Source organism: Manis javanica, chromosome 7, assembly GCF_040802235.1.
Source record: "Manis javanica isolate MJ-LG chromosome 7, MJ_LKY, whole genome shotgun sequence".
NCBI lineage: Eukaryota > Metazoa > Chordata > Mammalia > Pholidota > Manidae > Manis > Manis javanica.
The window spans coordinates 85,451,703-85,465,160 of NC_133162.1; the positions used below are offsets into that span (position 1 = coordinate 85,451,703).

General features: G+C 39.7%; 1 protein-coding gene across 1 annotated transcript in view; it reads left to right on the top strand.

The window, feature by feature from the left end:
- Positions 1-7,380: 7,380 nt before the first annotated feature.
- Positions 7,381-13,458, top strand: part of ERO1B (endoplasmic reticulum oxidoreductase 1 beta) — a 62,658-nt gene continuing 56,580 nt past the window's right edge. The window contains exon 1 of the mRNA XM_037007312.2: positions 7,381-7,728. Coding sequence (XP_036863207.2) covers positions 7,627-7,728 — 102 coding nt within the window. The 5' untranslated portion in view covers positions 7,381-7,626. The remainder of the gene's footprint in view (positions 7,729-13,458) is intronic.

The window sequence follows — 13,458 nt, forward strand, 5'->3', positions numbered from 1 at the left end:
AATATTAGCAGACCAAATTCAAAAATACATCAAAAGGATCATCCATTACCACCAAATGAGATTTATTCAAGGGATGCAAGAATGGTACAATACTCATAAATCAATCAATGTGATATACCACATTAACAACATGAAGGATAAAAAACATATGATCATCTCAATAGATGCTGAAAAAGCATTTGACAAATTTTGATATCCATTCATGATAAAAACTCTCAACAAAATGGGTGTAGAGGGAACAAAAATCAACATAATAATGGCCATATACCACAAACCCACAGTTAACATCATAGTCAATGGTGCAAGGCTGAAAACTTTTCCTCTAAGATCAGGCACAAGACAAGGATGTCCACTCTCACCACTTTTATTCAACATAGTACTGGAACTCCTAGCCATGGCAGTCAAACAAGATAAAGAGATAAAGGGCACCCAAATTAAAGGAAGAAGTGATACTGTCACTATTTGCAGATGACATGGTACTATATACAGAATACCCTAAAAATGCCACCAAAAACTGTTAGAACTAATAATTAGATTCAGTAAGTCATAGGACACAAGAATTAATATGCAGAACTCTGTTGCATTCCTATACATACTAATAGCAAACTACCAGAAAGAGAAATCAGGAAAAAACTTCCATTTACAATGGCATCAAAAACAATAAAAAACTAGGAATAAACCTAACCAAGGAAGTGGAAGACCTGTACTCTGAAAACTATAAGACACTGATGAGAGAAATTGAAGAAGACACAAATAAATGGAAATCTAATCTATCCTGTGCTTGTAGATAGGAAGAATTAATATTGTCAAAATGGCCATCCTGCCCAAAGCAATTTACAGATTCAATGAAATCCCTATCAAAACACCAATGGCATTTTTCAATGAACTAGAGCAAATGATCCTAAAACTTATATGGAACCAACAATGATCCTGAATAGCCACAGCAATCTTGAGGAAGAAGAATAAAGCTGTGGGTATTATACTCCCTGACTTCAAGCTATACTACAAAGCTACAGTAATCAAAACAGTATAGTTCTGGCACAAGAACAGACCCATAGATCAATGGAACAGAATAGAGAGCCCAGATATAAACCCATGCACATATGGTCAATTACTATACAATAAAGGAGCCATGAATATACAATGGGGAAAAGACAGTCTCTTCAATAACTGGTGTTGGAAAAATTGGACAGCTATATGCAAGAGAATGAAACTGGATTACTGTCTCACTCCATACACAAAAGTAAATGCAAAATGTGTTAAAGACCTTAATGTAAGACATGAAACCATAAATCTCTTAGAAGAAAATATAGGCAAGAATCTCTTGAACATAAACATGAGCAATTTTTTTTTTCTGGACACATCTCCCTGGGGCAAGGGAAACAAAAGTGAAAATGAACAAGTAGGACTGACTACATTAGAGTAAAAAGCTACTGTACAGCAAAGAACACCATCAACAAAACAAAAAGGCAACCTATAGTAGGAAGAATATATTCATAAATGATTTATCTGATAAGGGCTTAATATCCAAAATGTATAAAGAACTCATACAATTCAATGTCAAAAAAACACATAACACAAATAAAAAATGGCTGAGGACCTGAATAGATATTTTTCCAGTGAAGACATAGAGATGGCCAACAGACAAATGAAAAGATGCTCCACATCACTAATCATCAGGGAAATACAAGTCAAAACCACAATGAGATATCACTTCACACTAGTTACAATGGCCACTATCCAAAAGACAATGTTGGCAAGGATGTGGAGAAAAGGGAAACTCCTACATTGTTGGTGAGAATGTAAATTGGGGCAGTCACTATGGAAAGTAGTACAGAAGTTCCTCAGAGAACTAAAAATAGGAATACCATATGACCTAGTAACTCCATTTATAGGAATTTACCCAAAGAAAACAAAATCTCTGATTAGAAAAGGCATATACATTCCTATGTATATTGTCACATTTTCACAATAGTCAAGCTATGGAAGCAACCAAAGTATCCATCAGCAGATGAATGAATAAAGATGAGGCAGTACATAAATAAAATGAAATATTATTCAGCCATACTAAATAAAGAAATCCTGCCATTTGTGACCATATTATCCTCAGTAAAATAAACCAGGCACAGAAAGCTAAATTCATTTATATGTGGAATCCAAAAAAAAGACAAAATGAACAAAACAGCAATAGACTCACAGACACTGAAATGTGATGGGTAGTTACCATGGGGATGGCTTAGGGTAAGTGAGTGAAATAGGTGAGGCAGATAAAGAAGCGCAAAATCTCAATCATAATACAAACTAGTTGTGGGGAAGAAAGTACAGCATAGAGAACATAGTCAATAGTTCTGTAACATCTCTCCATGTTGCCACTAGTTGGGGTAGGCATTTAATAATGTGCATAACTGGAGTCACTATGTTGTATACTTAAAACCCATATAATATTGTGTATCAACTACAGGTCAATAAAAAATTTTTTAAAGAATATTAGTAAGACTTTTATTAAGTAATCTTTCTATAAAAATTGTTCCTAAAATATTTAGCTAAAAAAAATAGATCCCTTCCTATATACTAACAATGAACTAATAGAAAGAGAAATCAGGAAAACAATTCCATTCACAAAAGCATCAAAAAGAATAAAATACCTAGGAATAAACCTAACCAAGGAAGTGAAAGACCTATACCCTGAAAACTATAAGACATTCTTAAGAGAAATTAAAGAGGACACTAACAAATGGAAACTCATCCCATGCTCTTGTCTAGGAAGAATTAATATTGTCAAAATGGCCATCCTGCCCAAAGCAATATACAGACTCAATGCAATCCCTATCAAATTACCAAAAGCATTCTTCAATGAACTGGAACAAATAGTTCAAAAATTCATATGGAACCACCAAAGACCCCAAATAGCCAAAGCAATCCTGAGAAGGAAAAATAAAGTGGGGGGGATCTTGCTCCCCAACTTCACACTCTACTACAAAGCCACAGTAATCAAGACAATTTGGTACTGGCACAAGAACAGAGCCACAGACCACTGAAACAGAATAGAGACTCCAGACATTAACCCAAACATATATGGTCAATTAATATACAATAAAGGAGCCATGGACTGGACATACAATGGGGAAATGACAGTCTCTTCAACAGATGGTGCTGGCAAAACTGGACAGCTACATGTAAGAGAATGAAACTGGATCACTGTCTAACCCCATACACAAAAGTAAATTTGAAATGGATCAAAGACCTGAATGCAAGTCATGAAACCATAAAACTCTTAGAAAAAAACATGGGCAAAAATCTCTTAGACATAAGAGTGACTTCTTCATGAGTGACTTCTTCATGAACATAACTCCCCAGGCAAGGGAAACAAAAGCAAAAATGAACAGGTGGGACTATATCAAGCTGAAAAGCTTCTGTACAGCAAATGACACCATGAATAGAACAAAAAGGTATCCTACAGTATGGGAGAATGTATTCATAAATGACAGATCCGATAAAGGGTTGACATCCAAAATATATAAAGAGCTCACGCACCTCAACAACAAACAAAAAGCAAATAATCCAATTAAAAAATGGGCAGAGGAGCTGAATAGACAGTTCTCTAAAGAAGAAATTCTGATGGCCAACAGACACATGAAAAGATGCTCCACATCGCTTGTCATCAGAGAAATGCAAATTAAAACCACAATGAGATATCACCTCACACCAGTAAGGATCGCCAACATCCAAAAGACAAGCAACAACAAATGTTGGCGAGGGTGTGGAGAAAGGGGAATCCTCCTACACTCTTGGTCGGAATGTAAATTAGTTCAACCATTGTGGAAAGCAGTATGGAGGTTCCTCAAAATGCTTAAAATAGAAATACCATTTGACCCAGGAATTCTACTTCTAGGAATTTACCCTAAGAATGCAGCAGCTCAGTTTGAAAAAGACAGATGTACCCCCTATGTTTATTGCAGCACTATTAACAATAGCCAAGAAATGGAAGCAACCTAAATGTCCATCAGTAGACAAATGGATAAAGAAGATGTGGTACATATACACAATGGAATATTATTCAGCCATAAGAAGAAAACAAATCCTACCATTTGCAAGAACATGGATGGAGCTAGAGGGTATTATGTTCAATGAAATAAGCCAGGCAGAGAAAGACAAGTACCAAATGATTTCACTCATATGTGGAGTATAAGAACAATGAAAAACTGAAGGAACAAAACAGCAGCAGAATCACAGAACCCACGAATGGACTAACAGTTACCAAAGGGAAAGGGACTGGGGAGGATGGGTGGGAAGGGAGGGATAAGGGCAAGGGAGAAAGAAAGGCTGCATTACAATTAGCATGTATAATGTGTGGAGGGGTACAGGCGGGCTCTACAACACAGAGAAGACAAGTAGTGATTTTTCAGCATCTTACTATGCTGATGGTCAGTGACTGTGAAGGGGTATGTGCGGGGGACTTGGTGAAGGGGGGAGCCTAGTAAACATAATGTTTTTCATGTAATTGTAGATTAATGATACCAAAAAAAAAAAGATCCCAACAGACATCATTCTGAATGAATTTGGGTACATGGTATCTCATGAAAATCACCTGTGAATTCCAATTTCACTCACTAAGATAAAAAACCATTTATCCCCAAAAGTTGTTTGTCAGGCTTGTGAGCTGAAAATAGAGGATATTGCTGCTGTTACTTTCTGGATTAGGTAACCAAGAGGACAGAAGCTATCTGACCCTGCATCGGAATTCCGTGCCTGCTTACTTTCCATCAACTGACCACTCAAACTGTTCTTCAATGACACATCCTGAAGGGCTCTAACTATAAGCCATGGATTCTGCACTTGATATCTCAAGCACCAGAGGACCTGAGATCAAAGACCCATTAAAGGACCTGAGATTTTATAATAAGAAAATGTATAATCCACTCTTTTTTTTAATAACAAAAAATTGTCAGACCTGATCATCTACATTTGCTCTCTTACAACACTAAACTATGTTTTCTACCTTTATCTTGTATCTATCTACCACTTCAGCATTTTATTAAAAATAATAATAATAAAGAGAGAAATGTGGTATCCACATATAAATCAAGTATAAAAATCAAATGAATATTCATATTTGAACTGACTGTTTATAGTTCATAATGCATGAGCAAAACTGAAAGCTTCTGTGATGACTGCCCTTGTAATGTTCACCATGTAACTTATTCACTATGTAAGAATTTGTACTCCATGTAAGAACTTGTTCATTATGCTTCAGAAGATTGGAGACTGACGAAAATTAGGGACTTGGGGTGGATTAAGGATTGTGCATTGAGCATTGACCCCCCTATACAGAATTTTATTGTTGTTAACAACCATTTGATCAATAAATATGAGAGATGCCCTCACAAAATATATATATATATATATCACTTCCAATTGTAAAATAAATAAGTAACCGGGATGTAATGTATAGCATAAGGAATATAGTCAAAATATTGTAACAACTTGGTATGGTGATAGCTGGTACCTAGAATTATCATGTATATAAATGTTCAATCACTGTGTTGTATACCTGAAACTAATGTAATACTGTGTGTCAACTACCCTTCAATAAAAAATAATTATCTAAAAAAAAAAATTCTCAGGATTTTTAATAACACAATCCCAGAATGTGTGACCAGTAATTTCAAATGCAGCACACAAACAAGGCATCTTGAGAAGAGCCCACTACACTGGATTTGACAGGAAAGAAACTTCAGTAGAACAAGAGAAAGGGGAATGGGAGGATCAAAAGCAGAGGTTTGGCAAAGAAGAGAGGAGACGTGGAAAGGTAGTTGGAAGAATCAGGCAAAAATTCTATTTGTTTTTAAGCTAGAAAAGAGCTGCTGAAGAGGAAAAGGACTGACCAGGGCTGCCTTCTGGGCATGAGACCTGCAGTCAACCAGGGCTCTGTGCCTAGAAGGGCACTGCACTTGGTTTAATGCTCTGTAGTCACTGTCTTGACATTTTTAGAACCAGGACCCTGCATTTTCATTTTACACTAGGCTCCATTAATTATGAATAAGTGCTCCAAAAGGAATAAAGTATTATGTGTAGGCTGATTAATGCACCCTCACCAAAAACCCCCACAATCTGTGTGTTACTCTTTATGGCAAAAAGGATTTTGCAGATGTGACTACCTTAAGTATTTTAAGATAGGGAGATTATCCTGGACTCTCCAGGATATGGGTATAATGAGATCACAAGGGTCTCTATAACTAGGAGCAGTAGAGTTAGGACCAGAAAGAAAAGGCATGTAACAATGGAAGCAAAGGGGCCAAGAGGTGACAATGTGATGCACAGTCATGACCTTAGGATGCATATGGTCTCTAGAAGCTGGAAAATGCAAGGAAACATATTGTGCTGGAAAGCCTCTTGAAGTAATGCAGCCCTGCTGATCCAAATTGGATTTCTGGCCTCCAGAGCTCTAAATTTGTTTTGTTTTAAGCAACTAAAGTTGTGGTAATCTGTTATAGAGGTGATGGGAAACTAATGTACACTACATAAGTGTAAGGTGATATATTACTAGTTTTCTAGAAATCAAGGATATTAATAAAACTAATAGCTATCGTTTATTGAATCCTTCCTTTGCGCTATGTAACATACTAGACGCTTTAGTGTAAAATCTTATGTAATCATAGGACAATGTTTGAGGTATTATGGTACTCACAGATGGACAAAAATGAGGTTCAAAGACGTTAAATAACGTGTCTAAAGCCACAAAACAAACTGGAATGTTTTAGAGTTGAGAGCTGAACCCAGTCTGTAGTCAAGCGGGGTTCATTTATCCCCACCCCGCTATTTCATTAAAAACTTTGGTGTTTCTTCCCATTCTTTAACGTGCTTTGTACCAACGCGGGAGTGGGACAAAACAGACTATAACACGCACTTCGGGCCGTAAAAAATCAAATAGCTGAAGCCACCTCTCCAAGTCTCAGGTGGCTTGCGTAGCCACCCGCAGAAGATGCGAGGCTACGGAACTATGAATGAGACAAAGCTTCAGATTGAGAAGGGAAGATCCCGCAACATTTGTTCTCAGTTTGCGTAGGTGCTGCACCAACTCTGAAGCCCGGCGGCCTCAGAGAACAACAGCCTTGATTTCAGGAGCAACTGCCCGGGGAGGGGAGCAGCGACCGGGCCTGCTAGAGGGAGGCCGCCCCGTCCCGCAGTTGCACCTCCTTTCGTTTTGGAGGCCTGCGTGGTTCTACCCCATTGGCCGCCGTAGAGCCTGAGGACCAGGGAGACGGAGCAGCCTCCGAAGCCTTAGTTCCCGGGTTGCTCGGTTCCAGCCCCGCCTTCCTGCCGCAGGCGCCTCCGCGGCGGCACTGGACCACAACTCCCACAAGGCCGCGCGTCCGGGGGCGTGGCCGAGGAAAGGGAAGCCGGGAGCGGGCCGCCTAGGGGATGAAGTGGGGGCGCTCGGCGCTCCGTCCTCACTCGCAGCTGTCGGGAGCCGGGAGGCGTGCTCCCCGCCTCCAGTCAGGCGCGCGGACCTCGGACCCTGGAGCCTCTCCGTCGCTGGGAGCCGTCCTCAGGGGTTGTCGCCAGGGCCAACTGCGTTCTCCGGCCCGGAGGGGCCTGGCCTGAAGCGGTGGGGGAGAGGTCAGCATGAGCCGGGGGGCCCGGCGGGCTGGCGCAGGGCAGGGGGCGGCGGCCGCAGTGCAGCTGCTGGTCACCCTGAGCTTCCTCCCGAGCGTCGTCGAGGCCCAGGTGAGCCCGAGTAATGGTGGGGCGGGGCGCCAGGCCGAACCCCCCGGCAGCCGCGAACGGGCCACGGCGGAGGCGCGGGAGGGCCGGCCGGACCCCGAGGTGGTTTCTGGCCAACTGAAAGGACAGAGGGCTGAAAGCTGACAGCCAGTCGCCTCAAGTATACGAATCGCTGGCGGTGTGCGGGGATGGCGACACTGTGGGGCACCCGTGGGAAAAGGGAAGATGGTGACGGTGCCCTGAGGTGTTTTCTTTTCTGTCTGATTTTATGAGCGGCCGGGAGTGTGGCGGGAGATGGGATGGGAGTGGAAACATAAGCTGTTTTGCGAAGAGAGCCCTCCTAGATATGGTGAAGCTCTCCTCTTCTGGAAGGGAGGTGGCGAGCAGGTGACAGGCCCCGGGGGCCCTGCAAACAGCGGGCGGACCGGGAAGGGGGACGAGACTTAACTTCCTTGGACTTCTGGACTAGAGAGGCCCTCGGCTTTTACCCTTGCTCGAGCAGCTTCCCCTGCTCAGGACTGCTGCATTTTCCCCAACTTGTACTATGTCTGCTAAATGGCATCGCCAGATGAGCCCATGTAAGAGACTTGGGGGGAGGGGCGGGGGGGGCGGGTCTGTGTCTGGGATCGTGGCTCCACCAGTAGAGAGGTGAGGGCTGGGGAGTAAATTAGAGTTGGGGGGTTGTCTTTCTGAAACATCTATTACAGGAACATTCTCAGTTTGCTGGAAATCGGAGGCTTCGCAGACCAGAGGCTTTAGCCTTAAGAGAGATGTTAGCTTCTTTTTTATACAGTAACATTTGAATAGACTTTCAGATGCTGCTGTGTCTTGTCTGCACCTGCTGCAAACTGGCAAAACTGAGAGAAAAAAAGAAAGTGTGTCAGGTGGCCCAATAATGAGGGGAGATGTCATTTGAAGCAATGCTCATTGCTAAGAAAACTTGAAGCCAGCTGTGAGTGTAATCAGTAAACATGTTTTTAGAATTCTATTTTAGTCACTTTTTTCATGGATCTTGGTGTTCTGCACTAAATACCAGAATGCCTATATATTCTATTTGTGTCCACCTTTGACTTGTTTTTAAATGAGTGATTTGACAAAAGTCAAAGGGGCAAACTTTTGGTTTTGGTATTGTAGAGCATGTTAAAATGTAGATTCTCTGGGCCCACCACCCAATATCCTGATTTAGTGGATTTGGATGTGACCCAGTAGTCAGCATTTTAAACAAGCCTTGCAATTAGTTATCCATTGAACTACCTTCTAAACTGCACTTGAAGAAGGTAGAGGAAATCTGGGTGTATCTACCAGATTTAAGGAAAGTAAATTTTCCAAATTGTCTTTGGCAAAATTATTTTCTAGTTACTAGTTGGTTGTTTTTGGGTGGAGTTTTACATTTAGGTATTTTTCTAAAATGAGATTTTTCTCATTTCCTCTTTTTCTTTTTATATAACATATTAATTATATACTTTGTCACCAATCTAGAAACTTCATTTTAGGTTTCTTCACCTACCCCTAATTATGTATATTAATGTTTTATGTGTGCCTTAAATTTTATTATATCCAGATGAAGTATGTAATTTTAATTTTATGATGTCCACATGAATAAAGATTTGTGCATATTCAAAGTAGCATTGGCAAAGGACCCTCAAAAGTGAACACATTTGGTTTTTGTTTTCAGTGATGCTTTCTAATACAGTGTTTGTATTTTAGATAGTACTTTAATTGGTAACGTTTAAAAATGCATTTTCCTTTTATTTGATAGATTTCTCAGAAGTGGGTTAATGAGGTAACTGAATTTCAAAGAGCTTACATGACTGTCACACTTGTTCAGTGAACAAGTTTACTTTTGGCCCCTTTCTGGTCTGTACTGTACATGGCAGTATGCTTGCTTCTTTGGTATAGAAATAAAGCAGAGGGAGACTCAAGAAAATTAAAAGGTGGAACTAAAACAGTTCTTTCACTTTTCTTTCAAATATTAAGTTGGAAAAAACCCAGTAAGTCATAAAGGGAAAAATTAGATTTAAAAAAACCCCTCTGTTTACAAATAAAGCGTTTATGGAAGGGATTGTATTGAATATATGTCCTTGCAATAAAACCATAAATTATTTTTGAGCACAGAAAATAATAGGCATTTGTATATGTCATACCTATTTTCTTACAAATAAAATACAATACTTTGGAGTATGGCAGAGCATTAGGAACTAAAGACGTAACACACAGTGATATGACAAGTTACTCTTCTTGTAAAGAAGGAATTTCAGTTGGATATATTTAAAAATCTTTCTAAATGTATTACTGATATGGCAGGAAATCAAGGAATATATAGTCTGTCCCCCCACCTCCCCAAACCCCTGCCAAAGCCAGATCCTTGACATCCTAACAGTGCTGTTCCAGTCCATTACCCTGAGGATTTTTCTCAAACCCTGAGCTTATGCTTTCACAGGTGTGTGGGGTACAATGGGAAAGAAATGGGCCCTATGTCTGCCCAAAAGAGGAAACTGAAAGACCTCACCACAAAGGTTGGATCCCACCGAGCTACATCTTTAGTACCAGAGTGAATAAAAAATGAGTCCCACCACGAGTAAGGGGAAAGTAAAGAAACTTGATAGGGGAGGGGGAAAAACCACCTTGAGAATTTGTAATGATGAACCAGTTCTTGTACACGTTTACTGGCCAAATTCGTGCCACCCGTGCTGGGAAAAGCTTCAAATGGAAAATTTCATAGCAGGCTCAGGCTGATAGGCCCCCAGCTTACTGATAAAAGTAAATATCCATCTCTTTTGGAGGAATTTACTTTTGACCCAAGCCCTAATGTATTCTCAAAGATAATGTGCCAAGAAGAATAAGCAACTAATAGTAAAAAATCACAAAGCACACAAGGCATCATGGATGAGGTACTAGAAACATGGACAATAGAAATAGACCTGTAATGACCTTAGATTCTGAAAATATCAGACCTATTTTTAAAATCCCTATGTTTAATGTATTTAAATAGAAAGAGGAAGAGAAAAAGGCAGGCACTGACTTCAGAGTGTAGGAAAAGTCAAGAGATCTTAAAGAATAACCAAAAAGATGAAAACATAGATAGACTGAAGTTCTGGAAATGAAATTAAAAACTCAGTAGATGGTTTAAATAGCTAATTATATACAGCAGAAGAAATGTTTATTGAATGAGACAATCATTTTGTATCCTTCACATGATAAATATTCCTTTTTTTTTCCTCCTGTAAGAATGGAAGTTCCTGGAGGGCAAAGGTTTTGTTTGTCTTTCTCTCTTTATCTCCTTCTCTCTCTCTCCCCCTTCTCTCTCTCCCCTCTCTCTCCTCCATTCTCTGTCTCTCTCCCCTTCTCTCTGTTTCTCCCCCAATTGCCTCTGTCTCTCTCCTTTCTTTTCCCTCTCCTCTTTTCTCTCTTCCCTTCTCTCTTTCTCTCCTTCTCTTCCTTCCTTCCTTCCTTCCTTTTACTTCTGTATTTGCAGCACTGAGTCCAAGGCTTATGTTAGGTCTTCAATAAATATGTTGGATGAATGAACACATAAGTAAATGGAAACTAAATGCATGTAAGGTATTCAAATGAAGGCCAGCAAGATAATAGGATAGTAAATTTTTTTTTTGAGAGGGCACCTCTCATGTTTATTGATCAAATGGTTGTTAACAACAATAAAATTCTGTATAAGGGAGTCAATGCTCAATGCACAATCATTAATCCATCTCAAGCCTAATTCTCGTCAGTCTCCAATCTTCTGAAGCATAACGAACAAGTTCTTACATGGTGAACAAATTCTTACATAGTGAATAAGTTCTTACATGGTGAACAGTACAAGGGCAGTCATCACAGAAACTTTCAGTTTTGATCACGCATTATGAACTATAAACAATCAGGTCAAATATGAATATTCGTTTGATTTTTATACTTGATTTATATGTGGATACCACATTTCTCTCTTTATTATTATTATTTTTAATAAAATGCTGAAGTGGTAGGTAGATGCAAGATAAAGGTAGAAAACATAGTTTAGTGTTGTAAGAGAGCAAATGTAGATGATCAGGTGTGTGCCTGTAGACTATGTGTTAATCCAAGCTAGACAAGGGCATTAAAACATCCACAGATGCAGAAGATTTCTCTCAAAACAGGGGGGGTGATGTTCTAAGCTTCACCACTGTTGATCCCCAATTTCTCACCTGATGGCCCCCCTGCGACTGCGCCTGTCTTAGGTTGTTCCTCCCTTGAGGAATCTTACCTGTCTCTGGCTAACCAGTCATCTTCCGGGGCCATACAGGGAAATGTAAAGTTGGTAAGTGAGAGAGAAGCCATATTGTTTGAAAAGGTTAGCTTTTTACTTCTTTGCAGATTTATGCCCTGTGGCTTCTATGCCCAGCATTTGTCTTGAGGTATCTTTACCACTTGGAGGAATTATGATACTCAGTAAATTCGATATGAGACACGAATTCTATTTAAGGGTTGTAATTAGGAAGGAAGAAGAAAAGCTATACAAGTAGCAGGCGGAAGAAAACATGGGAAGATTGATTATTTCTTTGACATATCTTCTTGTAGAGTAACTTAAGCATGTATAGGTTTTAAACTACTAATTAAATTGTGCACACACATTAACATAATAGGAATACAGTTACATAACCAAAGAAGATCTATAATTACCAGCCATCTCCAGTGAAACCAAGAAAACCAGTTAGGCATCCTAGGCATTTGTGAAAATTTATCTATGATATGATGGATATTGTCCAACTGTACTTGAAGAGTCAGAGAGAAATCAGACAAATAAAAACAAACCATTCCTGGGAACTGTTCACATCCCATATGTTCTTTTAACAGTAGATAGTCTGTAGTCGTAAGATTTTGGAGCGCTACAACTTGCACTTCTCCTACTTCTTGGTTGAGTTCCAACAGTATAGATCCAGTCAAATTTGTTGTTTTACTGTGTGCACAGGCCAGCTTAGATATCTGCTTCTTCATTCCAATGGCAAGTCCAGGAAACAGTGGGATGAATGCAGCTACAACTGCAGCATCACCTGGATCTTTGTGGAGGTTTTTTGATGACCATCTTCTGGTATGAGTCTTCCAGAGAGTGCTGATGTTGGAAGTTCTTCGTATCGTATCTTAGTTCATTTTCTGGGTAGCCAAATTAGGCTTTGATCTTCTGTATAAACACAAACAGACCCTTTGCCCACACTTTGATATGCCCTTTATACCATTGTGTAGAACTCCTTGGAGGTCAGCACACAGGAACTGCTTCTTTTTTTTTTTTTTTTTAAGAGGAATATTATCAGAAAAGTGTACCTCCATAGCCGATCATCTGACACCCTTTAAGTGATCAAAATTAAGGATATTTAAAGAATGCATTAATTGTTGATTTACCATTAGTTTTATCCTATCAAGGAGTAATCCCCCTTTTCTTTCTTTCTTTTTTTTTTTAATCTTTAATCTACACTTACATGAAGAATATTATGTTTACTAGGCTCTCCCCTATACCAGCTCCCCCCTACAAACCACTTTACAGTCACTGTCCATCAGCATAGCAAAATGTTGTAGAATCACTACTTGTCTTCTCTGTGTTGTACAGCCCTCCCCTTTCTCCCTCCCCACCATGCATGCTAATCTTAATACCCCCTTACTTCTTCCCCCCCTTATCCCTCCCTACCCACCCATCCTCCCCAGTCCCTTTCCCTTTGTTACCTGTTAGTCCTTTTTTTTTTTTTAATAAGTATTTTTTATTGAAGG